This window comes from Eschrichtius robustus, chromosome 14 (genome assembly GCF_028021215.1).
Source record: "Eschrichtius robustus isolate mEscRob2 chromosome 14, mEscRob2.pri, whole genome shotgun sequence".
In the NCBI taxonomy this organism is placed as follows: domain Eukaryota; kingdom Metazoa; phylum Chordata; class Mammalia; order Artiodactyla; family Eschrichtiidae; genus Eschrichtius; species Eschrichtius robustus.
Window position 1 is genome coordinate 6,763,755 of NC_090837.1, and position 27,926 is coordinate 6,791,680.

General features: G+C 42.6%; 1 protein-coding gene and 1 non-coding gene across 2 annotated transcripts; one reads left to right on the forward strand and one right to left on the reverse strand.

The window, feature by feature from the left end:
* On the reverse strand, window positions 1–27,922 carry TCTN2 (tectonic family member 2). The gene is made up of 18 exons (XM_068562402.1): window positions 27,622–27,922; window positions 27,336–27,443; window positions 26,826–26,902; window positions 25,159–25,354; window positions 22,440–22,540; window positions 18,080–18,270; window positions 17,438–17,564; window positions 15,664–15,805; window positions 14,307–14,372; window positions 13,295–13,429; window positions 12,966–13,043; window positions 8,678–8,758; window positions 7,615–7,726; window positions 5,328–5,434; window positions 2,486–2,642; window positions 708–833; window positions 466–554; window positions 1–220 (listed from the first exon to the last, which is right to left on the reverse strand). Exons 1-18 carry the CDS (start codon window positions 27,920–27,922, stop codon window positions 99–101), a joined length of 2,316 nt encoding a protein of 771 aa, XP_068418503.1. The 3' UTR covers window positions 1–98.
* TRNAA-UGC (transfer RNA alanine (anticodon UGC)) lies at window positions 16,154–16,227 on the forward strand. Its single transcript has one exon. It is a non-coding gene; the product is annotated as a tRNA-Ala (tRNA).
* Window positions 27,923–27,926: the final 4 nt, after the last annotated feature.

Consider the following 27,926-nt stretch of genomic DNA (forward strand, 5'->3'; position numbering starts at 1 on the left):
TTCTATAAAAATAAAACATTTCATTTATTAAGATTTTATAGAGCGGCACACGGGAGGACAACAAATCCGTGAAGTAAAAGCTGACGATCTGTAAGAGGTCAGGTGGTAGCTGAGTTCCACGCTTTGCGTATTCCACTCCAGGGGTTACTGAGGAACACCGCTAATACGACGAAGGATGCCAACAGTAAGCTCTTGCCAACACACTGAGAATAAGGCTCCCCTGCAAGACAATGAATCAAATTCAGCAACGTTCCTACTTCTTAACTTTTTGGGTAATTATTTAGGTAGAAATAAGCCAAAGCATAAATAGTGATCCTTTCTAAGTGGCAACATGATCAGTAAGTGTTTTCTTTTTAAAGCTTTGCTATATGTTTTAAGTTTTCTGTGACATTTACACTATTTTTTTTGAGTTTTTTAATTGACACAACATAATGATAACCATTTCAGAAATGTGCTTTACCCTACCTTGATAATACTGGGTCAGCGGATATAGAAGTTGCGGCCAACAAACCTCATTTCTGTTACAGTTGTACTCTGTAAAATTGATCTGGAATCTACAAAACATTTTAGGAAGTTACAGTAGCTACAGCAGAGCACATGCTTTTGATGAGAAGCATCAAAACCTAATTAAAGAAATAAACTTCTGATTTTGGAACATATATTTTTCTGCTTCTTACTAATGTCACTTAGGTCAGCAACTGTATTACCTTGTAAGTGGACGGGGTAACTGTGCAGGTATCTTAATAAACTGGACAGATGCACTGATGGGGAAAAGGTTGGCCTCATCCTCACAAGTCAGCCCACACTGGAACTGCCAGGTCACCGAGGAGAACCTGAGAGGGAAAGGTTAAGCAGAAAACAAATCCACCGCTCGTTTCCGGTCTGTTAAGAACATCGGGGGACTTTCCTGGTGGTCCAGTGGTTAATACTTTGCCTTCCAATACAGGGGGTGCAGGTTCGATCCCTGGTTGGGGAGCTAAGATCCCACTTGCCTTGCAGCCAAAACACCAAAACATAAAACAGAAGCAATACTGTAACAAATTCAATAAAGATTTTTTTTAAAAAAAGAACATCAGGTAACTGACACAGCAACAATATGAGCTGAGATTCTCCTAAAGAAGTTTCCCATTCTACTGGTGCTATTTTTTCCCCCTTTGTATTATGTAAATTTTCAAATGCACAGACAAGCAGAGACAGTTGTATAATGAACCCTCATGGCCCTATCACAGGCTGCAATAGCTGCCAGCATTTTGCCAATTCTGTTTCATCTCTCCTCCCCCCTCATCTCATTTCACACTGGTGCTTTTAAAATTCATTTGTTTTATCACTTGTTTGTCTCAAACAATATTATAATAATAGTAATAACAACAACAATAATAACAACAGTAGTAGCAGCTAATGATTTTTAAGGGTTTTCCATGTTATTTCTGCCTACCCAGCATCCCTTTGACTTTCTTCTAGTAATTGCACCCCAGTTTTCCCTGGCGGAACTACCCCTTCCCCACTCTCAGTTGAGTGGACGAGAAGGGACCCACCTGAACCTAGGGATGTGCCCATCACCTGCGCCTGGCCAATCAGAGCTATGCCCCTGGCCATAGTAATTGGTTCAGAAAGGAGCACATGACCAAAACTGGACCAATAAAAGTCTTCCCAGAACATTTTTGAGAAAGATGGGGAAAGGAGGCACCCTCCATCCATTGGACTTGCTAAACTGGAAGAGCTTTTTTTTTTTTTCCCTAACCACTGAATCTCTAGGGAATTCCCTGGACTTGCTAAATTGATATAAGCCTGGATTTGCTGGTGTTCATCTTTGCCAGCTCTTGAGGAAAACCTCCCTGAGAATGAAGCCCACCCAAAGAAAAGAGGAACCCAGAGATGAAGGGGGAAAGACCCTTGACCACATGGGAACCATGAACCATGAACTCACTGTGTATGGACTTTTCATAACTTGAATCAATAAACCCCCCTTTTGCTTAAGTCAGTGTCAGTTGGGACCCTGTCACTTAAAGGTGATAGAGGTCTGACATGTAAAGGTACATCACCATTTTACAGATGACGAAACTGCAGTTCAGAAGAGGTTGAGTAACTGTCCAAGGTCACACAGCTCGTCCTGGAATAGCCATGATTTGAACCCAGCCATCTGCCACCAAAATCTCTAACCACTGGGCAATATTCCCCGATCAGTATGCCAATGATATTCATGAATTTCAAAATATGCCGAGCACTAAGCAGCCCCTTATTCATCTTTGTACTCCCTGAAATACCTGGCAGACTCCCTTATACGTAGCTTTACGGATACCTGTGAGTGAGAATGAGTTTCCATTACAAACACAGTTTATCCATATTCCACTTATACATTAATCATTTGCTAATCACTGCAATCTGTAAATAAACCAGTCAGATTCTAAATTAGCATTCCCCTATTCTTCGGAGCGCCCTCAACTTTACTGTCTCTAAACCCCACTTATCCCGGATATGATCATACCTTGTCTCCACGCCAAGTATCTCCTGCTGAGTCATCCCCTCTACGGCGCCAGCATCCGAGAAGAGGATGCGGATATTCAGCTGAGCGGGGACATCCAGGCAGATGCCACTCGTGTTGCTGACAGGTGGGTCTGCACCTGCATCGGGGGCGTCTGCACCTGGAGAAATGTTAAGTTGTGCATATTGGAAAGAATAATTTAATAACAGTTTTCCTACAATTCTGTGATACTCCCAAAATGGGAAATATTATTAGACAGAAATCACAACGAATGAGGCTTTAATCTCTAACAGGCTCTAGTTACATGTCACTCTGTAACTGTGTTACCCCTCGTGTTCAAAATGTTCCCTTGGATGTTAGGTCCATCACTGGAACTTTAAAATCCCTGACCCACATAATAAAACCCTAAATCATGATTCAGTTCCCAAGCTCCTCATTGAAATCCACCCAGAGTTTTAACAGAAATACAATATACTTGCAGTAAAATGCCATGAGACTTATCCCATGCAGTCACCATTCTAGTAAAAGCTGTATAAGACATTTAAAGTCCATACTAACAACTTTAGTTACTACGGATTAAATAGTTCAAAAGCAATTTCCTGATGTGTTGCCAAAGCAGTAATACAAATGGAAGAGAAAAAAACTGAATAAGAGATTAATTTTCATTCATCTTGAAAACTGGTCCTTAGGGGGGAAAAAACAGCAAGGTCAGTTACAGGACGTGGAAGGCAAGTCCTATGGCGCCAAGTCCTATGGCGGCGACTCTGGAGGGGATTTCTTTGTTCCTTCAGGGATTTGGAAGGTTGGCGACACTGTTTCCAGTTTCCTCCTCCTTGATACATGTGTTCAACATCATTTCTCTTCTGTCAACCAGGATCAGGATTGATTTTCATCTTAGACACGAAATAGAAGCTAACAGCTTCCACCTTGAAGGCAACAAAACGCCATCACCTCTGATTTCCCACCTCACCAACTCTGGTTCTCTGCCTTGAAATTTCCCATGCTTTTTACTTCTTAGATGCTTTACTGACCCCTTCCCTCCAACCCTCAGGCACTCCACAGCCCACCTAGCTGGCCTAGAGGTTCACAAGGGGTTGACAAGCCCCGACCTCCGGGTTCTGTTTCCAAATAAGGATCTAACTCTGCGCCTAGTGACTTGAGCACGGACTGGACTGGCAAATTGTGGCCAGCAGGACTCCCTGCCTGAGTCAGAGAGTGGTCAGGGGCACCTCAAGCACACAGACATATTACGTGATCCCTGGCTACCCCAGGGGACAGGGAGAGGGGGTCATAATGGTCCAGACCCTAATCACAAGGGGTGGGGAAAGTGCATGCACATGTCTGGATGGTCCTCTGTACGAATTCCAGCCTAATGAGCTGATGTGACCTTGGAGGGTGTGGAAGGGGTGAGGACAGGACCCAAGGAGGTCTCCCCCTGCAGCCAGGCAGAGGCGAGGAGCCCAGCAGCAGCCGCAGGGACAGGAGGGGACTTAGAAAAGCAGAGGCTATGGAGTCAGTTAGCTCTTTCAGGCCCCCAGAGGCAACTCCAGTAATGAGAGCAAAAGAAGACGCTTTCTTACTTTTTTTGTTTTGTTTTGTTTTTGGCCACACCTCGTGGCACGTGGGATCTTAGTTCCCCGACCAGGGATCAAACCCGTGTCCCGTCCCCAGCATTGGAAGTGCAGAGTCTTAACCACTGGACCACCAGGGAAGTCCCAAGAGAAGAAGCTTTCTTTCTATTCAATGCCTTTACACACTCAAGACTCCCCGAGAAATTGGAGCAACATTACCAGACTTGCTGGCTGGGAGGAGAGGAAGAGGAACCCTGGGTTTTAGCTCCAGCCCAGCCACGACAAACTGTGACCTTAGACCACGTGCGTGAGCCAGAGCTCAGTGACTGGCTGGACGTTCTGGATTTGGAGGTGAAATCGGGCCTGTCAGCGCGAAGTCTGTTCCACATGCCACCCGTGGTGCAGCTCCTCCTCCTCACACCCCATCCCCCTGTGGCCCCAACACTCAGAGCAAATGCCTCTCACCAAAGGCACTGGACTGCCAAGTCTTTTTATCAGGCCTCGGTGACCGTCCTATTACTAGCTCTGCTGCACCTTAATTTCTTTCCTTCTTTTTTAACACCTTTTTTGAGATATACGATATAGTTCACCTATTTAAGTGTACAATTCAATGGTTTTTAATTATATTGAAGGAGTTGTGCAACCAGCACCAGATTCAATTTTAGAACATTTTCATTGCCCCGGAAAGAAACCCTGTACTCTCTAGCGGTCACCCCTCAATGCCTTCCGATAGCCCAGGTCTTGAACAACCACCCATCTGCTTTCTGTGTCTATAGATTTGCCTGTTCTGGACACTACATATAAATGGAAGCATACAGTATGTGCTCCTTTGGGTCTGGCTTCTTTCACTTAGCATGATGTTTTCTAGCACCTTATTTTAAGGTAACAAAATTGCTTTTGTAAATCACAAAGCCAGTTCTCAACTGTCCATATTCCTGGCAATCAAAAATAGGAATGCAAACTGACATGCACTGAAAATCCTCAAACTTCATTAAGACTTCCTTTTCCAAAGACCGTTAGCTTGTAAAACAACTGGGCAGTTTGAACTTCCTGTAGATATCCTCTTTAAAAAAAAAAAAAAAAAAAAAGCCATCATGAATAAGAGGTAAAAGACATGAAAAGCCTCCTGCCCGGAAAGCTAACCTCTAAACAAATGTCCGTTGGGCCACAGCAAAGAAAGACAACCTGTCAGGTCAGGCTGTAACACTACACCTGATACTATGTAATCATAGCAACCAAGGTACACATTTTACACATGTGCAGCTTTCACTTACGTATTATTTCAAGCCAGCCATCACTAAGATTGTCGTAATTGGAGTTGCCTCTCATTGCAACATGAGTCACTTGTATTAATGAACCAAGTAGTTCAACAGCATTCTCCCTGCAAGAGAGGAAGACATTTCTCAGCTCATGGCCAGCAGGTCTCATCCTGAAGTCCTTTCAAAGAGTGTCCAGCGAAGTGAGAGAGTAGCATTGACATATATATACAACCAAATGTAAAACAGATAGCTAGTGGGAAGCAGCCACATAGCACAGGGAGATCAGCTGGGTGCTCTGTGACCACCTAGAGGGGTGGGATAGGGAGGGTGGGAGGGAGACGCAAGAGAGAGAGGATATGGGGATATATGCATACATATAGCTGATTCACTTTGTTATACAGCAGAAACTAACACACCATTGTAAAGCAATTATACTCCAATAAAGATGTTAAAAAATAACAAAACAAAAACAAACAAAAAAAAGAGTGTCCAGGCTGTGCTTGCTGGATGTCTAAACAAAAAACTGCCAGAGGATCTGGCTGGGAGTCTTACCTCTTTTGGACGGCCTTCCTGGGATGAACTTACACAGCAAGGGGAGGACATACAGAAACAATCTTTCACTTTGGACTTAAAATGTTAGTTAGTAACTTATGTTGGTATCATGTGGTTTACAGGTTCCTTTGAGTGTCACAAAACTTGGGAGGTGGGTAGATCACATATCAAGTTACCAGGATAAATTCATGGGCCACAGTGACCCAACAGTAAAAGGAACCTAAATATTTAGTTAGAATTTTGAGCTATAAAATTAGGTGAAGGTTAAGAATTGGAACTTGGCACCTCTCTGTTCCAGTAACGTCACTGGAGGGTACAAATCTTACGAACCACAAGGGAGAGGCTCTGGCTGCCCCGCACCCTGCGACCAGGACCTGCCGTGGGTAATGTATACCCACAGTTTTTCTTCCCTTCACAATGTCCCCCCACCTTTTCCCTGCTCCCCAAAGAACTGCACCACTTGGGATAGGAGATACCACTTCACACCTGCTAGGATGGCTATTATTCAAAAAATGGAAAATAACAAGTGTTGGCGAGGGGGCCTTCCCTGGCGGTCCAGTGGTTAGGGCCCCGTGCTTCCACTGCAGGGGGCACGGGTTCGATCCCTGGTCGGGGAACTAAGATGCCGCATGCCGAGCGGCATGGCCAAAAAAAACAAGTGTTGGCAAGGATGTGGAGAAATTGGAACCCTTTTACGTTGTTGGTGAGACTGTAACGTGGTACAACCACTGAGGAAAACAATATGGCAGTTCCTCAAAAACATTAAACGTGGAATTACCATATGATCCAGCGATTCCATTCCTGCATATATGCCCAAAAGAACTGAAAACAGGTGTTCAAACAAAAACTGATACATGAATGTTCAAAGCACTGTTCACGATAGCCAAAAGGTGGCAATACCCCAAATATCCATCAACTAACGAACGGATAAACAAAATGTAGTATATCCATACAATGGAATAAAATTCAGCCATGAGAAAGAATGACGTATTGACATATGCTACAACATGCATGAACCTCAAAAACAGGATGCTAAGTGAGAGAAGCCAGACATAAAAAGTCACATAGTGTATGATTCCATTTACATGAAATATTCAGAGTAGGTAAATCCATAGAGACAGAATGCAGATTGCCTGTTGCCAGAGCTGAGGGGAGGGAGGAATCGGGAGTGACTACTAAAAGGTACAGGTTTCATTTTGCAGAGATGAAAATGTTCTGGAACTCAATAGAGGTGGTGGTTGTACAACATTATGAATGTACTAAATGCCACTGAACTATTCACTTTAAAATGATTATGTTGTATGAATTTTACCTCAATTAAAAAAAAAAGAATGCATATGCATATCCATAAATTTTCCAAATGCCACCCAGATAATTAAGTGGAAAATTCTTTATACATCATGTAACACAGCTTAAGAATTCTTTAAATGTTAATCACTGATTATACTTGGCTCCAGCCCTTTTTCTATTTCTAGAAGCATGGGGTTCCAACGATGTGAACAAACTTCCCAGAGAAATTTGCATAAATATGGATGAAATAGCTTTAGTCCCAAGAATGTCTATTTTCACTTATATTGATGCTTGAATCAACTCTAAATTGTATTGGAAGTTTGTATTGTTTACTATCACTTTTACATAAGTTTTTATTCAGACTGAAATTTTTCACATTCATGTTGTCGTTAGTATTCATGTGAATTAAATTTAAGCAAACCACTCAAAATGTAGATAAATTCATCAGTGAGACACTCACCTGAGCTGAGTACAGTTTTCATTAATTCCAACTTCTAAAAGGCACCCAGATATTGCATTTTCTCCAAATAAAATGGGTTTGAAAGTTGCTGATATACACAAACCCCTTCCAGCTATAAAATAAAAAGATTATCCTCCTATTTTTACAAAATAAAAGTAAGTAAAATATTTACGTTAAAGTTTTTCTTAAAAAACAGAGAGAGAACAAAAAGCATAAATAGTTTCCAGGGACTTCCCTGGTGGCACAGTGGTTAAGAGTCTGCCTGCCAATGCAGGGGACATGGGTTCGAGCCCTGGTCCGGGAATATCCCACATGCCACAGAGCAACTAAGCCCACGAGCCACAACTACTGAACTCTCGCGCCACAGCTACTTAAGCCCGTGTGCTTAGACCCCGTGCTCCGCAACAAGAGAAGCCACCGCAATGAGAAGCCCGCGCACCGCAACGAAGAGTAGCCCCTGCTCGCCGCAACTAGAGAAAACCCCGCACGCAGCAACGAAGACCCAACGCAACCAAAAATAAATTAATTAATTTTAAAAAAGAAAAGAAATGAAGTTTCCAATTTTCGAGAACTGAGGTCATTGTTACTCTAATCCTTTGAAAGCTGAACAAAAGGCATCTTTCTGTATCGAAATACCTGGACAGGATCAAGGGTTTATTCTGAACCTGAAATTTAATGCCTTCTGGCAGATGTGGGTAATTACCATTGTTGCAAAGATTTTCCATAGTTTGGAATGAAGCTATTCTCATGTCTCCGATTAGCACCATCTTGGGCTAATCAATGACTACAAACACAATGGACTCTCCAGCCACTTTCATACTTAAATCTCTATTACTAAAAACCAGCACTTCCAGTGCAAACAATGTGAACATTTTTTATAAAAAAAAAAAAAAAAGAAAGAAAGAAAGAAAAGAAAGCTGCAGAAGCATGGAAAACAACCACCCCCAAGCTAAATAAACAAACTGGGCTTTAAAGTAATTGGTTCCTTAATCAGATTCAAAATATGGTAATATTTCCAATTCTAGTTCACCAGAGAGCTAATCATATTACCAAACCAGATTACCGGATTGCCAAAGGTGTAAAGTCGTGACATTATTCATCCTGTTGGTGTTTAGAGCTCGAACAGGCTTGCCAAGTTGGTAACCTAGACAAACAACACAGGAGAGTGAGCACCTTTCCCTCTAAAGTTATTTTAACGCAACAGGCGCTACCTCATCAAATCACGGAAAGGAGGAATCCACAATGAAAGGAAATATGCAGGCAAAGCTTTTTCAGAATACCCTCGAGAAAAAGGACGTCACCTTCATTTGTTTTTGGTTTTGTTTTGTTTTTTATTGAAGTATAGTTGATTATAATGTTGTTTTAGTTTCAGGGGTACAGCAAAGTGATTCACTTGTCACTGAATCAGATTCTAAAACAAATATGTCCATGTGATTTTTTGGAACACGTTTTTGAAGTAAAAATCTGAAAAGTGAAAAGCAGGCAGGAGTTGGTCTTGGACCTCTCACCCTGGAGAACAATTAGCTGCTGGGCAGGCTGGTTCGTGCATACTTGCTGAGTGATTAATACCACTTATCACAGGGGCTCGTGTGGGAAACTTAAACCAAAGTTACCTTCTCAGGGAATGATTTGCCAGTAAACCAATTCAACCCCAAGATCTGGTTTAGATCCTATTCCCATCCATCTCCTAGTAATCCAGTTTATTGTTTCCACCTTTTTTTGGTTGTTTAATTTTAATGTCATCAAGTGCTTTTCTTTTCTTATTTATTTATTTATTTTTGACTGCCTTGGGTCTTCGTTGCTGCGTGCGGGCTTTCTCTAGTTGCGGTGAGTGTGGGCTACTCTTCGTTGCGGTGCGCGGGCTTCTCATTGTGGTGGCTTCTCTTGTGGAGCACGGGCTCTAGGCGCACGGGCTTCAGTACTTGTGGTACGTCGGCTCAGTAGTTGTGGCTCACGGGCTCTAGAGCACAGGCTCAGTAGTTGTGGCACACGGGCTTAGTTGCTCCGCGGCATGTGGGATCTTCCCGGACCAGGGATCGAACCCATGTCCCCTGCATTGGCAGGCGGATTCTTAACCACTGCGCCACCAGGGAAGTCCCTCCACCTTTTTAATATGAAAAAGTTCACAAGTACAGAAAAGTTGAAAGTGAGCCTCACTCAATACAGCCACCACCTAAAATCAACAACTGTTAATATTTAGCCATATATGTCTTATCTATTATAAAAGCATATATACATTGGAGGGGAGGGGCAGGACCATGTGAAAATAAGTTGTAGACATCATGACACCTCACCCCTAGAACCTCCATCACACATCTCCCAAAATTAAGAACATTCCCCTACAGGGAATTCCCTGGCGGTCGAGTGGTTAGGACTCCGCACCTTCCCTGCCATGGTCTCGGGTTCAATCCCTGGTCGGAGAACTAAGATCCCACAAGCCAAGGGGTGCAGCCAAAAAGGAAAACAAACAAACAAACAAACAAAAAACATTCCCCTACATCACCATGATGCCAATATTTCTCCTAAGAAAATTAATAATAATCCCTTATAATCATATCATATCCAGTTCATACTCATATTTCCTCCTAGGTCCCCTCCAAAAATGTGTTTTAGCGCTGTTTTTAAAAACTGGGATGCAATTGAGGTTCATGCATGGTGTTTGTGTTTCCAGCACTACGCCCCACCGTTCCTGAACCAGAGGCCTCCCCTCTGGCCACGGGTCCGACTCTGCCCGCGTTCACGTCACAGTCACGTCTTCCTCCTTGGCTTCCTCCAGGTTATTCCTGTCCCCAGCACCCCTTCCAATTATCTGCTTCTCAAGGCGCAATCTCCTCCTCGCAGCCCTGCGTGGAAACCCGCTAGGGGCAGGGCTCTGACTCGCTCACTGCTTTTCCTCCAGCACTGAGAACAGAACCTGGCAGGCGCTGGGCACTCAACACTGCTCCTTAGTGATGCAAAGTCCGGGAGAGCGGTCAACATTCTACTCCTCTGAATCCTGGAGTAACTGTCCCGAAGTCCCTCACCCGTTTATTAATTATCTTGGATTGTTCACTGTTGTTTCCTGTAACTTGGTGCTGTCATTCCAAATGAGAGAGTGAATTCCTTGAGGACAGGGCCCATGGCATACAGTCCTCTGAAAACCCCGTCCTGCCTCAGAAAGCGCTAGAGACAGTGGCTGTATCTATTCAAGCTGTTTCGCTGCCTGATCAGTTCTGGCTCTTAATTTATTCTTTTTTGATGACAGTGTCAACACTTTTCACATATTCTGATGGTGTTTCTCAGAAATTTTGTCAAATTAAGTTAGTGAAATGAAAACCCTTAAATTCCAGGAGCCCACTTTTAAAGCCAACAATAAATCCCAAGCTCCACATTAATAAGTACATTAAAATCCATTTAAAAGAAAAAATATATATATATAAAATGGGTCGTGTATGATTAAATCAGTATATATAAGTATTGAAGATCGTGCAAAATAAAAACTTATTTAAAAGTAAAAAAGTTGTTCCTTAATGATTAGTTACTGCCTGTTGAAGAATAGTAAGGGAATTCCCTGGTGGTCCAGTGGTTAGGACTTAGCGCTTTCACTGCCAGGGCCCAGGTTCAATCCCTCATCAGGGAACTAGGATCCCGCAGGCCGTGCAGGGTGGCAAAAAAAAAAAAAAGGATAGCAAAAGGACAGAGAAATTTTTTTAAGAAACAATGATAGGTTTATCCAACAAGTATTTACTGAACACCTACTATGGTCTAAGCCACAGTTGTCCCATAGAAATATAATGCAAACCTCATATTTGATTTTAGAATAATATGTATCTTTAGAATTTTTTAGAAATTAAATTTTTTTCTAGTAGCCCCATTAAAAAAGAGAAAAAGAAATAGGTGAAATTAGGGACTTCCCTGGTGGTGCAGTGGTTAAGAATCCACCTGCCAATGCAAGGGACATGGGTTCGAGCCCTAGTCCGGGAAGATCCCACATGCCGCGGAGCAACTAAGCCGGTGCGCCACAACTACTGAGCCTGCGCTCTAGAGCCCGTGAGTCACAACTACTGATCCTATGTGCCGCAACTACTGAAGCCCACGCACCGAGAGCCCGTGCTCCACAACAAGAGAAGCCACCGCGGAGAGAAGCCCGCGCATCACAACGAAGAGTAGCCCCCGCTTGCCACAACTAGAGAAAGCCCGCGTGCAGCACTGAAGACCCAACGCAGCCAAAAAAAATTAATTAATTAAAAAAAAAAGAAATAGGTGAAATTAATTTGAATAATGTATTTTATTCCACCCAATATATACAAAATATTACTATCTCCACATATGACACTGGCCACATTTCAGGTGCCCAGCAGCTACGTGGGGCTAGTGGCTAGAGTACCAACAGTGCAGTCCACATACTGGTTTAGGCCCTGAGGAGGCAGCAGTGAACAAAAGAAATAAACAAATACATGACAAACCGGGTGGTGATATATTTGCACATAAATACAAAATGCGCAACATGACCAGGAGTTCACAGTCCCCGGGAAGTCTCTCCACAGATTCCAGGTTAGGAACCCATCATCCGCAGCTTATTTCTTTAAAAATTAATTTTACCAACACTTTATTTTTTTATTTTTTGGCCATGCTGTGCGGCTTGCGGGATCTTAGTTCCCCAGCCAGGGATCAAATCTGGGCCCTGGCAGTGAGAGTGTGGAGTCCTAACCACTGGACCACCGGGGAAGTCCCCCTTACTAACGCTTTAAATGCCTTATTTTCTTTTTCAAAAGACGAGAGTTCCCTGGAGATCCAGTGGTTAGGACTCCGTGCTTTCACTGCTGAGGGTGTGGGTTCGACCCCTGGTGGGGCAACTAAGATCCCACAGGCCGCACAGCACAGCCAAAAAAAAAAGAGAGGGGGAGGGTGGGATAAATTAGGAGTTTGAGATTAGCAGATACAAACTATTATATATATAATAGATAAGCAACAGGGACCTACTGTGTAGCACAGGGAACTATATTCAGTGTCTTGTGACAGACCATAATGGAAAAGAATATGAGGGGGAGTATATATAAATGTGTATAACTGGGTCACTTTGCTGTGCACCAGAAACTAACACAACATTGTAACTATACATCAATTTTAAAAAAAAAGACCAGTAGCTAAAGAGAAAGGATGTTTTAGGTTTACAACAACTTGTTACAATATACAACACTTCATGTAAAAAATTAAGCTGTTATCAGGAAAAGAATACAGTATCACAAAAGAAAAAGAAAAAAGTCAGAGTCACAAACTAAAGGTGGAGTTATTTATAATCATCCTTATAGCACAGGAGTGTTGAACTAAAATATGTTTGTAAGATCAGTGATTGACATATACTATCTCACCTGGATTTCCAGACAATTCCTTTTCATTACCACTGTTATAGCTTAAAAATTTCACTGTAAATCTCTGTGTCATGATTCCTAGAAATAAAACAAAATAAAAATATGTCACCACATCACTAGGAAAAGAAATTATCCCCCTTGGTGTTTTCTTTACCTTATAATTGCATTTTGACACGCAAAAAAAAAAAAATACTGTTTTCTGATTAAATCATAAATACAAATAAGAAAAACAAGTCTGAATTAGTTTATCTGTTATAATTATGAAAATCATGAAGAAAGGAAAAAATATTTTAAACTGAAAGCATTCTCGCTGCCCTCCACAAAGTTACCTTTCTGGTGGGCATTAATTTCTGCCCTAATGATTTTGACATTTATTTCACTGATTGTATTATTATTCCATCTGAAAATATAATGTTCTTCCACATTCACATTCCTGGGGGCTGATCCAGTACTTAAAAGTGTTTCTGCAAAAAAAAAAAAAAAGAATACTTTCATAAATTAAAGACCTTCTTTGGGCTCAAGTTGGTGGTTTTCTCTGCCTGGGTGGCCTTCCCCCCACACCCCACCCCTGCCCTGCCTACCCAATTCCCTTACACAGCAGGGTCATTACTTCCTCCGGAAGCCTTCCCCAGTCCTCTGCCCAAGTCAGCGTTAGCCACCTTCTCTATATCATCCCCACATCCTGAGTGAGCTCTGTCCTTTTCAGTTCAGCATCCCTGGTCCCCAGCTCATAGCTTGATGCAGAGCACATGCTTGGAAGAATGTTTGTTAAATGAAAGATTACAGAATGTCAGCTTTTTAAGAGCAGGGGCCTGCTGTATAGTTCACTACTACATTGTACTAATAGCCGATGAAGTAAAGAATAAGTTCTAGAATTACAGCACGTTGAAAAGAACCACTAGTCATATCCTTCATTAAAAACAAAGTCCTGGAAATATCGGCCAAACTCTACGTACCTTATTTGGCTGCCTCACAAATGCAAAGTTTAATGATCAGAAAAAGAAGAGCAAGCAAGAAGTGAAAATGCTAGGTCCTAAAGAACTCTTTAACTCTCTGAAAAACATTTAAGGAAAGGCCCACAGGCCCTGAGAATGAGGAGGGACCCTGGAACCCACGTCATCCAGGACTGTGAAGGGTCTGGCTCAGGTCACAGATGTTACTCCAAAAAGGCAAGGCGGAACAAGGAACGAGCAAAATGGCAGTGAGATATCTTTCTAACGGTTGTGAATCTCCTAAAATTCTCAATAAAAGTGTATTTTACCCTGGGACTACATATTACTTGCAAGAAATGACATATATTCCCATAGAAAAAAATGATATAAAAGTGTAACATTAAAATACCTGTATTGGTGATGAATCTGTCTAGGTCAGTTGCTTCCTCATAGATTACTTTTGGTGTAACTATGCCTGAAAAGATACATAAATGAACTTCCACAGGAGTACATGACCTAACATGATCACATTTATCTATGAAAATGAAAGCTTGCCAAGCAAATACGGTAACTGTGCCCGCCCTGTATGCCAACTACTCAGCTCCCCTCAACTCCCCAAACACCATCAAATGGGAATCCCACTATTCTTGGCATCTAATTATAACTGAGAAGGAGAATCTCAAAGGTCAGTGAAAATAATCTGGAGAGTCACTCTTGTGTAAGAACCAATATGCAGCACGCTGCTGGTTTGGAACATAAAATGGTACAGTCACTGTAGAAACCAGCTTGGCAGTTCCTCAGAAAGTTAAATTACCTTGTGACTCAGCAATTCCACTGCTAGGTATCCACCCAAGGGAAATGAGAACGTGTGTCCACACAGACACTTGAACACAAGCGTTCACAGCAGCATTATTCACAATAACCCGAAGCTGGAAACGACCCAAATGTCCGTCAACTAATAAATGGTAACAAAGGGTAGTATATTCATATGATGGAATATCATTTGGCCATAAAAAGGAATGAGGTTTTTAGAAAAATGGTACAGATGAACCGGTTTGCAGGGCAGAAGTTGAGACACAGATGTAGACAACAAACATATGGGCACTAAGGGGGGAAAGCGGCGGGGGGGTGGGGATGGTGGTGTGCTGAATTGGGCGATTGGGACTGACATGTATACGCTGATGTGTATAAAGTTGATGACTAATAAGAACCTGCTGTATAAAAAAATAAATAAAATTAAATTAAAAAAAAAAAAAAGGAATGAGGTTTTGATCCATGCTACAGTGCGGATGAGTCTCAAAAACATGGTGTTGAGTGAAAGAAGCGAGTCACAAAAGGCCACATATTGTATGAGTCCATTTATATGAAGTGTCCAGAACAGGCAAATCCACAGAGTGGCTGCCAGGGCTCAGGGTAGAGGGAGAAGGGGGAGAACTGTTAAATGGGTGCAGGGCCTCCCTCTGGGGTGGTGAGAATGTTTTGGAACTAGGTAGAGGTGATGGTTGCATAACACTGTGCGTGTACTAAATGCCACGGAACTGTACACATTAAAGTGGTTAATTCTGTGTTATGAGAATTTTAGCTCGATTTTTTAAAAAAAGAACAGATATGCAATATGCTGTCTTATGGAACTGAACTTTTTCCAAAGAAAACACCTTCCTCAGTTGGCAGGTGAAATATTATTCTAAGTTGACCCAGTAGAAGTGAGATCAGAGTTTATCTCAACACTCAGGTGTGTGTTCTTATTTTGAACGAACGTCACTTACCTCCCATAGTACCATTCTTTACCTTCACGTTGGTGATTCTGTCTCGTTCTGGGTACACCTCCAGGCTAGTAATGCACTGAACATCAAAATTCTGAAGGAAGGCCACCGGGGCATTCTGCATGCACTGCCCAGCCAGGGATACCTGAGGGCCAGGGGAAATCCTGACAGATTTACGACCTCCCTTCTAATCATAAAAAAGAGATCAGTGTCTTGTAAAAGTACTCTTTTTGCAGCCGGCTCCTACTGCCGGGTTACCTTCAGCAAAGGCTAGGGCATTGACTAATTGACCGACTTTAGTAAAATGTCTAGCTGACTTGCTACTCAAAGTCTGGAAGCCACTGGCTGAGGGGTCACAGTAAGTATAGTTGCTAAACAAAATTCCCTGCCCTGCATCATTTACTTTGCAGAAACATGATTATACTCAATTTCATGTTCTCTCCCTCATTACAACCAGATTTTTGTTAAAACCATAAAAATGGATTCTGGGAATTCCCTGATGGTCCAGTGGTTTAGAACTCTGCACTTGCACTGTTGAGGGCCTGGGTTCAATCCCTAGTCGGGGAACTAAGATCCCACAAGCCGAGCGGCGAGGCCAAAAAAATAAATAAAAAAAAATAAAAATGGGGACTTCCCTGGTGGTGCAGTGGTTAGGAATCCGCCAGCCAATGCAGGGGACACGAGTTCAAGCTCTGGTCCGGGAAAACCCCACATACCGCGGAGCAACTAAGCCCGTGCACCACAACTACTGAAGCCCGCATGCCTAGAGCCCATGCTCCACAACAAGAGAAGCCACCGCAATGAGAAGCCTGCGCACTGCAATGAGGAGAAGCCTCACTCACCGCAACTAGAGAAAGCCCGCGTGCAGCAACAAAGACCCAATGCAGCCAAAAATAAATAAATAAATTTAAAAACAAACAAACAAATAAATAAATAAAAATAGATTCCTATGGATAGTAAAGAGAAATGGTTTAGCCTCCCATGTTTTCTTCCCATAAATATTTTTTCCTAATTTTGAACTAAAAAAAAAATAAAGATTTCACATAAAACTCTATAGTCTTAAAATATTTTTCAAAATTCTATATTATATTAAATATTTAACACAACATTGTAAGCCAAATATATTTCAATAAAAAATAAACAAATAAAAATTTTAAAATATTTATAGCTTACTAGAAACTGGCTATTAAATTAATAGAAGTGAAAAATGACAGTTACCTCCATGGAAATTTCTAGAAAGTCTTTTGGCTTTATTTAGTAAGTTCACTCTGAGATTTAGCAAAGACAGATTAAGAGTGACTATTTGGGGCGCAGTGGTTAAGAATTCGCCTGCCAGTGCAGGGGACACAGGTTCGAGCCCTGATCGGGGAAGATCCCACATACCGCGGAGCAACTAAGCCCCTGCGCCACAACTACTGAAGCGCACGTGCCTAGAGCCCATGCTCCGCAACAAGAGAACCCACCACAATGAGAAGCCCATGCACCACAACGAACAGTAGCCCCCACTCGCCACAACTAGAGAAAGCCCGCACGCAGCAACGAAGACCCAACACAGCCAAAAATAAATAAATAAATAAATAAATAAATAAATAAAGAGTGACTATTAAAAGGAAAAAAAAAATCCAGAGGCCTTAAATAGTTGAGTGCCTGAAAAGTCCATAGGAGAAGAATAAGTAACTTAGGAAGCGATTTTTTTTTTAGAGTAATATGAGTTAAATTAACAAGAGGAAGGGGAAAATGAGAAAAGCCTCTAGCATATTAAAATTGAAATGATTACCTGCGGAACAGTAAAATATGCCTTATCTACAGTCATAACTGGATCTCCTTGTTTGTAACCAAAGTCTGAAAAGTCTTTTAGATCAGTATGCAAATACATGTCAAAGGAAGCGTGTTGTCCAGAGGAACTGCAAATCAATGAGAGAAACCATCACTAATGTGCTAAAAACAATTCTTTTAAATTTTTTCTCTGTTTTTTTAATTATAAAAATAATATTTGTACTAAATGCCACTGAACTGTACACTTTAAAGTAGTTAATGGTTAATTTTATGTTCCATGAATTTTACTTCAATAATAATAATAATAATAATAAAGTTGTTGTAAAATTCCAACAAGACAGAAATGTAAAAGACAGAAAGTTAAAGTCCCCCATGAGCCCACACTCTTTCCCCCAACCCAGAGAATCACTATTGACTATCTGTGGTATCAATCAATTTCTTTTCGGTGATTCAATTGATTCAGTGAATCAATTTCTTTTCCAATTCTTTCAAATACTTAACACAAAATAAACTTACTAACTGAAATCTAGAATGGAGGAATTGAAGCATGGAGCCTCTGGAGAGGTCCCGAGAAGGACGTGGCCCATATTCTAGGGCCACCTGGGTGCATGGCCCTCTCCTGGGCAGCCCCTTGGACACTTACACGGAACCGTGATAAAAGTACCCGAGGAAAGGCGAGTTGGCGAGCTGCACACACAGGAACGGAAACCATTCAGGGACTCCACGTGCCATCTGAACGGAGCAGAGCTGATCAAAGGGAGGATTAACGTCTCCTCCAAAAACGCCGGGGAAACAGGACTCCCTGAACAGCGCTGTTAAATCTGATGAGCATTCCTGGAAAGAAGATGTAAAGGAGAAGTGAAAAGAGGAAAGTTTCCCCTGTGCCCGCCATCAGGATCTCCTGGCCAGTGTGATAAACATGCGGCTTGAGGCCAGCAGGACCCCGCCGAGGAAGCAGAAACAAACACAGCCTGCATTCAGGCTAAGGGTGCTTTGTGCTCACAGGAAGTAAAATCGTGCTAAAATTCTAGTCAGTGCGCTACAAGCCTCCAAGTCAGGAACTTCAAACCTTCAAGGAAATCACATCTTAACTGGGGACCAAAGATATGCCACACAAATAAAAAACAAGATGAGAAAAAGAAAAGATAATATGGAATAGACAACAAATGGAGAATTTTCAGTTGTCATCACCATTCAAATCCCTAGCCCAGAGAAACCTAAGGACATTTAGAGTTAGGGCAGACAGTCCATATTCCATAAGAATCCTTGAAGCTCTCACTGTCGTGATATCACGACCCAATTAATGTCAAGAAGTCACTTTATTCACGCTTTCATTTACTCATCTGTATTCTTCCTTGTTTCTCAAAGGACTGAGAGAGCTAAAAGTTAAATACGTTCTAAATCCCTTGTTTACTGAAGGTAGAAAAGTAAATGATCGACTGTTTTAAACAAGGGCAATTCAAATTAAAAATTGATCATGTCTAAAGTGGTAGGTAAGCTGAAGCTGTCTGAAGATGTCACTGACCCAGAATCCTAAACGATTCCAGTGGTCAGTGCTATACGTATACATATACACCATATATAACAAACATGAAGGAAATTAGAAACAGGGCACACTGATGCAGTCCGAAAGAAAGAGGGAGAGAATACATTTGACATTTCTGTTGATACCTGAACAGATTTATGATGTGCTGTATTTTAAAAATTAAACATGATTGTTATTATAAATACAATTGCTAGTATGAGTGTTCCAATATAGACCCTAAGCTTTCCTTTTCCGTTTTGTAAAACCAACCATGACATAAATAACTGCACTCATCCAAAAGTGGGAGTGGCTGGGGTCCTCGTACATGTGCCTCTTTTGCATCTCTTATTCTCCTTCAATCTAAAATAAGGATTAAAAATATGTATTTGACCTGGGATTGGCCAATGGTTTCTAAGATATGACACCAAAAGCACAAGCAACAACAACAACAAAAAAAGTGTGGTGGAGAGAGGGGGAACTGGATGAAGGTGGTCAAAAGGCACAAACTTGCAGTTATAAGATAAGTAAGTACTAAGAATGTAACTACAACGTGAGAAATATAATTAACACGCTGTAGGTTACATATGAACGTTGTTAAGACAGCAAATCCTAAGAGTTCTCATCACAAGGAAAATTTTTTTTCTATTTTTTTAATTTTGTATCTATAGGAGATGACGGATGTTCATCAAACTTATGATAGGGCTTCCCCGGTGGCGCAGTGGTTGAGAGTCTGCCTGCCAATGCAGGGAACACGGGTTCGAGCCCTGGTCTGGGAAGATCCCACGTGCCGTGGAGCAACTGGGCCCGTGAGCCACAATTACTGAGCCTGCGCGTCTGGAGCCTGTGCTCCGCAACAAGAGAGGCCGCGATAGTGAGAGGCCCACGCACCGCGATGAAGAGTAGCCCCCGCTTGCCGCAACTGGAGAAAGCCCTCGCACAGAAACGAAGACCCAACACAGCCAAAAATAAATAAATAAATAAATAAAAATTTAAAAAAACCAAACATGATAATCACTTCATTACGTATGTAAGTCAAATCATTATGCTGTATACCTTAAACTTGTACAGTGCTGGAGGTCAATTCTATCTAAATAAAACTGGAAGAAAAAAATGATAAACTGGACTTCATCAAATTAAAAAACTTTTGGGCTTCAAAGGACACCAACAAGAAAGTGGACAACCTACACAAGAGGAGAAGTTTTTTGCAAATCATACATCAGATAAGGGACTAGTATCCAGAATGTATAGTGAACTCTTATAATTTAACAACAAAAAGACAATCCAATTGAAAAATGGGCAAAGGGTCTCAACAGACATTTCTTCAGAGAAGATATACAAACAGCCATGAAAAGATGTTCAACATCATTTGCCACTAGAGAAATACAAATCAAAATCACAATGAAATACCACTTCACACACTCGAGGATGGCTATAATCAAGATTATTCTAACAATTGTTGGTGAGAATATGGAAAATTGCAACACTTATACACTGCTAATGGGAATGTGAAATGATGTAGCCGCTTTGAAAAACAGTTCCTCAAAAGGTTAAACATGGCAGTTACCATATGACAAAGCAATTCCACTCCTAGGTAACATAACCAAGAGAAATGGGAACACACATCCAAACAAAAACTTGTATACAGATATTCAGAGAAGTATTATTCATAATAGCCAAAAAGTGAAAACAATCCAAATGTCCACCACCTGATAAATGGGTTAAGCCCTATGTGATATATCCATTCAATGGAATATGATTCAGCCATAAAAAGGAATGAAGCACTGATGCATGCCACAACACGGGTGACCCTTGAAAGCGTGACGCTAAGTGAAAGAAGCCAGACACAAATCCTCCAGACAGACAGAATGTAGGATTCCATTTATATGCAATGTCCAGAAGAGGCAAACCCACAGAGACAGAAAGTAGATTAATAGGGGCCTGGAAAAACAAACTAGTGAATATAACAAAAAAGAAGCAGACTCACAGATACAGAGAACAAACTAGTGGCTACGAGTGGGGAGAGGGAAGTGGGGAGGGGCAAGACAGGGGTAGAGGATGAAGAGGCACAAACTACTATGCATAAAATAAATAAGCTACAAGGATATACTATACAGCATAAGGAATATAGCCAATATTTTATAATAACTATAAATGCAGTATAACCTTTAAAAATTGTGAATCAGGGCTTCCCTGATGGCGCAGTGGTTAAGAATCCGCCTGCCAACGCAGGGGACACAGGTTCCAGACCTGGCCCGGGAAGATCCCACGTGCTGCGGAGCAACTAAGCCCATGCACCACAGCTACTGAGCCTGCGCTCTAGAGCCCGCGTGCCACAACTACTGAAGCCCACGCGCCTAGAGCCCGTGCTCCGCAACAAGAGAAGCCACTGCAATGAGAAGCCCGCGCGCCGCAACGAAGAGTAGCCCCTGCTCACCGCAACTAGAGAAAAGCCCGTGCGCAGCAACGAAGACCCAACTCAGCCAAAAATAAATTAATTTTTTAAAAAATTTGTGAATCATTATGTTGTACACCTGAAACTTACATAATATTGTAAATCAACTATACCACAATAAATAAATAAACCAACTTAATTTCTAGTGAAAACTGAAAAAAAAAAAAAAAAGTGGCCTGGGGATGAGGGGCAGGAATGGGAGTGATTGCAAATGGACATGAGATTTCTTTTTTGAGGGAGATGGAAACGTTCTAAAATTAGATTGTCCTGACGGTTGTACAACCCTATAAATTTACTAAAAATCATTGAAAAAATGTATTTTCTTTCCTTTTTATATTTTCTTAAAGGCTTCTAAATAAGACATTAAAACCATCTCCCAGTATCATCACAATCAGGACTTTACCCAAAGAGATATATTTTTTTCATCCATAAACTAGGCTGAACATGCTGGATAAGAAAATACTCAATTTCAGGACTTCCCTGGTGCAGTGGTAAAGAATCCATCCTGCAATGCAAGGGACGTGGGTTCGATCCGTGGTCGGGGAACTAAGATCCCACATGCCGTGGGGCAACTCAGCCCATGCACCACAACTACTGAGCCCATGTGCCTCAACGAGAGAGCCCGTGTGCCGCAACTAACAACCCAATGCAGCCAAAAAAAAAAAAAAAAAGAAAATACTCAATTTGAAAACAATGTGCAACACGAAATACAATCTCAGTTTTGTTTTTTGTTTTTTTTGATGTGGACCATTTTTAAAGTCTTTATTGAATTTGTTACAATATTGCTTTTGTTTTTATATTTTGGTTTCTTGGCCAGGCATGTGGGATCTTAGCTCCCCAAACAGGAATCGAACCCGTACCCCCTGCATTGGAAGGCAAAGTCTTAACCACTGGACCGCCGGGGAAGTCCTCATTAGTTTTGTATTTTAAAAAGGTTTTAAAAAGCAGTTGATGGGGAACTGTTGGTGCTCTTCACATGCCAGCAGGTACCATAGCTTTTGTGCCCAATAATCAGAAAGACCATACCTGGTCACAGCAGCAGCGAATGTCACAGGCTCCGGCTGTTAAATTACAAGGGCAAGGACCGAGGGGCTGATACACCTGGTTAGGAATAACTGTCACGTTCTCTGAAAAGTACAAACAACAGAGAAGTTCAGCAGTGAAACACTGACAAAGCATTGCCACAGTTTTGACATTCAAAGAACGCTGAATCGTTGTTTTACAAACCACCATTACCAATATTCCACATTGAAGGATCCCTGAAATGAGCTATGCATAGAGCATAACTGAGGCTTGTATCTACTCCTCCAACAAAAACCCAAATAGAAGAAAATATGCCAGTTATACGAATTAAAGAAGTCACAGTTGAACTTGAAGATAACCAAGTGACTAAAATTTACGAGTTAAGATAAATGTAATGCACTGCTTTTATTTTTCAGTGCACTGAGCGATCCCTTTCATAACACAGACTGATTTTAAGCATTTACCCCTTCAAATTCATTACCCCTTTCAGCAGATAAAACTGAAGCCAAGGTGACATTTCAGACAGCTTATCAGGAAGCCATCTGACCACAAGATCACATTTATTTATGCTACACGCTCAACCTCAAGTCCCACCACACTGTGAATCCAAATTTTCACATCCTGATTCTGGTTCGGGTGTGGGGGAAATCAGTAATCTTTACATTGATTGGAAAAGGAATATATTATATTACATTTCAGCCTCCTAACTCGGAATCCAGAGACTAATAGTTGGAAAACTATGTAGCGATTATTTGTTTAAACTCTATGTAACAGTCAACTTCAATGACACAACAGCTGAAGCATCTGAAGAACAACTATTATACATTCTATGCTATAAGGAATAAGGAATAAGAAGGTCCGAGTAACATACCATGTCACAAGGGTAAGGGTCTGACCCTCAGTTTAATCAAACCCGTGTGACATAAGCAAGGCATTTTAGAATAGGGTTTTGCTATGTGATATATAGACAGACGTTTGCGTATCTATCTATATGTCTCCCACGTTGTTTGCTACCTTCCTCTCGTTACCAGGCATACCACTTACCTCCTGGCGTCCTTCCATCCTTTTTCTTGTTCTGAACTCTGTCTGACTGGGTGCAAAATTTTTCCTTGACTGATATAGCTACCATTAAGCCCTCCTGTCAGTTTTGGGTTTTTTTGTTTTTTGGGTTTTTTTGGCTGCACCGCACAGCTTGTGGGATCTTAGTTCCCCAACCAAGGATGGGTGAGCCCCCTGCAGTGGAAGCACAGAGTCCTAACACTGGACTGCCAGGGAAGTCCCCCTCCACAATTTCTTTATGCAGATATAAATATACATATTCTTATTCCATGCTACATGCACCCATCTGCACCTGCTTTTTGCACTTAGCAATATATCTTGGAGATCTTTCCAAGCAAATACACTAAGGGCAGAGTAGCCCACTGAATGTCATGACCGTAACTTATCTAATCCTTCTAAACTTCCAAAACCACAAGGAGGACCACAGTTACAGGATGTGATGTGCGAAGCAGCACTGTGGGAGTCTCAAAGTGGCAGACCTTTGCTACTAAAGAGGAACACTTCTCCCTTCATCCCAGGTGACCAGAAAGGTAAGAGGCGCTAGAGTTTGTAGCAGGCAACAGGGGACATGGTGGTGGCACCTATCGAAGTGGACCCTTCAACATCAGCACATCTTTTGTTCTTAGGACACTGCCCTGATGTGAAAGGGAGAGTAACACAAAATCATTTTCTCATGTCCAGGGATGTATGTGCACAATGATATTTGCTGTAGCACTAGTTACAGTATCAAAAGCTGGAAAACTTTTAATTAAATAAACAATGGTTATTTAGCAAATAAACAATGGTGTAACCACACAAGGGAATACTATGCAGCTATTAAAAAGAATACAAGAAATATATTATATTAAAAAGAATAGAAAAAGAATGAAGAGAACTTACTTGCATTCCTATGAAAAATTTTCTAACTTATACTACTTTTTAAAGGTATAGAACAGCAAATTGTACGTTATTATTGTGTTTGTTCTTAAAGAGAGGAAAATGTGCTCCTATAAGCATAATTAAGCAAGCTGCCTCTGGGAAAGGCAGCTGGCTGTCAAAAGCATTCACTGAAAATCTGCTGTTTTTCTATAAACTCATTCATCAGTCTTTCCCTTCCTTCTGTTTTGTTCTGAGACGGAGTCACAGGAATCAATACAAGGAAAAAAAACTTTACTTTCTCCCAAAAAGGATTTAAAACGGCTTACAAAGATACAAACAGTAGATCAAAATACAATACATCTTTTTTATTTTTTTATTTCTTTTTGGCTGCGCCTCGGCTCGTGGGATCTTAGTTCCCTGACCAGGGATTGAACCCGGGCCTGTGGCAGTGAAAGCACTGAGCCCTAACCACTGGACCACCAGGGAATTCCCAAGATACAATAAATCGTAACTAAAATAATACAAAGTGGAAACTTTTAAAATAAGAAAATTAAACAAAACGAAAATAAGTTTAGGAAAGCAAGACACACTCATGATTGACGCACACAAATTGCATGGCACACACAATCAAACAATGTTTGCAGGGACTTCCCTGGTGGTCCAGCGGTTGAGACTCCGAGCTTCCACCGCAGTGGGCACGGGTTCCATCCCTGGTCGGGGAACTAAGATCCCACATGCTGCGTGGCGCGGCCAGAAAAAAAATATGTTTGCAGTAAACGTTTTGATAGTCAGAGACTTTACTTGCCTGATGCATTTTGGGCCAGAGAGGAGTTGGCATAAATTTCCACTTGAACGAGCAGATGTGCTAAACAGGATGAATGACGAGAGGCTGAAACCAGAAGAGTTTGGACAATACACGGGGCCTCCGGGAACGGATCGGTCTCATTAGACAAACATGAGGGCAGACCCCTCTTCAACCTCACAGTCACTTCCAAAGAATTCTGAAAGGAAAATATGGCTGTACTTTTTATAGTGACTCAAAACGGCATCTATGATTATAAGAACACATGATGGAAAGCGCAATCAGCCTCCGTTCATTTTACAAAAGAACTGTACGTAAGGATGACATCACTCTGCTCAATTCTACCCTGTAAACCTAGAGCGATATGCAAGCCCTGATTCTTAATCCTCAACTGAACATAAAAGCGAGCAAGTTGTGGCTGCTTAGAGAAAGCTGAACACAGGTCTGATAAGGTAACTCAGTTTGTCTAGCACCTTTACCATCCTACCAGCAGAAGATTAAATACACACAAAAAAAGTCCACGAAAACAGGTCCCGGTTCCTGGGGTGCATGCAAAGGTTGTCTTTCTCATCCTTTATCTCCGGAGTTGATGCTTTGCATATACTGGGCACTCAATAAAACATTCATTAAATGGAAAACATTTCATCTCTCCAGGCTTGAGTGTCCTTACACAGAAGCTCAGAGTTGGGTGAGATCAGTGGTTTACGAAGCTCTTTTGAGTCACAAATCCATTTGATAATCTGACGGAAGCTGGTAACCCTCTCACCAGAAAAAATGCACACACGCATAATTTCACACACAGTTTCAGAGGGTTCACAGGCTTCTTGAAACTCATCCAAGGACCCCTAAGAACCTCTGGGTTGGATGGACGTCTATGAGATCTGATAGTCCACAGTTTCATGGTGGTTCCAAGCGCTAAGAAAGCTTTCTGTTTGCTTGTTTGCGATGCGCGGGATGTGGGATCTTAGTTCCTGGACCAGGGATCTAACCCGTGCTCCCTGTAGTGGAAGCGCGGGAGTCTTAACCACTGGACTGCCAGGGAAGCCCCAAGAAAGCTCTATCTTGTTCGATTAAGAGAACACTGCAGGGCTTCCCTGGTGGCGCAGGGGTTAAGAATCCACCTGCCAATGCAGGGGACACAGGTTCGAACCCTGGGCTGGGAAGATCCCACATGCCACGGAGCAACAAAGCCCGTGCGCCACAACTACTGAGCCTGTGCTCTAGAGCCCGTGAACCACAACTACTGAGCAAGTGTGCCACAACTACTGAAGCCTGCGCACCACAACGAAGAGTAGCCCCAGCTCGCCGCAGCTAGAGAAAGCCAGCGCGCAGCAACGAAGACCCAACGCAGCCACAGACAGACAGACAGATAAATAAATAAATAAATAAATAAATAAATAAAAGTATGTTCTTAAAAAAACGAGAGAGAGAGAGAACACTGCAGGGGGAGTTCCCTGGCGCTCCAGTGGTTAGGCTTTCACTGCCATGGCCCCGGGTTCAATCAATCCCTGGTAGGGGAACTAAGATCCCGCAAGCCGCTCGTTGCAGCCAAAAAAAAAAAAAAAAAAAAAGAATAAAAAAAGAAAAGAGAGAGAGAGAACAACACTGCAGGAACACCAGATGTGGGCCTCCGCAGATGCTACCCAAAAGGTTTTCACCTCTGGCCTTACCACAGTGGGGCTGACAGTCAAACTCCAGTCTCCGGTCTCATTAGTCAGCACTCCGCAGGCGGGAACTGGCAAGAATCCTACGGGAGAGAAGATTAGAATGCAAGGCACTATTGCCCAGCCACTAAGAGGGTGCACTCTTGAGTCAGGAACCCCTTTCCAAGCCTAGGATTGGACTCTTTACAAGCTGTGTGACTTTGGACAAGTGACCACCTCTCTGAACTTCAACGTCTTCATTTGTTAAACGGATTAAAAGGTATTACTGTTCGTATTAGGAAAATGAGGCGATGCATTTAAGCACAGCGGAAAGCTCAGCGAAGGCTAACTAGTAAAATTTCAAGCTTTCTTTCACTGAACCTGTCCTTCGGTCCTCTGCTCCACAGCAATCCCCCACCCAGACTTTGAAGTGGACAGCGGCAAGGGACCCAGGGGATGCCACCTGGCCAGGCTTCTTGGGCGTCCTGGACCTGGCCCAACCTCCTCCCTCCCCACAGGAAGGGCCGGGCTCTTTACCCATCTCGTCCCGCAACTGGGTCAGGGACACGGTCACATCCTCGGTGCCTCCAACCAGGGAAGCGCTGACTTCAGGGCCGGACATGCGGATGATAGGAGGCATGAAAACTAGCGGGAAGAAAGGGACAAAGTGGAGTTAATAGTTGCAGAGCCCCTGCCTACGCTGGGTGGTGGCTTCCTTTGGCGGGGTCTTACGCAGCTCCCGGAGGAGCCCCAAATTTGGCCTCAAAAGCCTCGTCCCCTCCCTCGGCCCCGGTCCTGCAGGCCCTTGCCCCGCCTTACGCACCCAGGTCCCCCCACAGCGGCCTCAAGACGCTCTGCAGAAAGAGGAGCCCCAAGAGCAGAGGGACCGGCGGCGGCAAACGCATGCCTGGGGTCTCGCTGGGCCTGCACTGCAGGACCGCGCCCGCCTTAGAAGCCTGGAAGCGCAGGGACGCCAAGACGCTGCCCCGGCTAACTCTCCGCCATCTTGTCAAGCGAACACCCGGAGCTATGGCAACCACCAATCGGCCGCCGGTCTGGCGGAGCGGCGCGCCGTGATTGGACCAGAAGCAGAGAGCGCCCGCCCCCAAACCCAGCCGCAGCATCTCT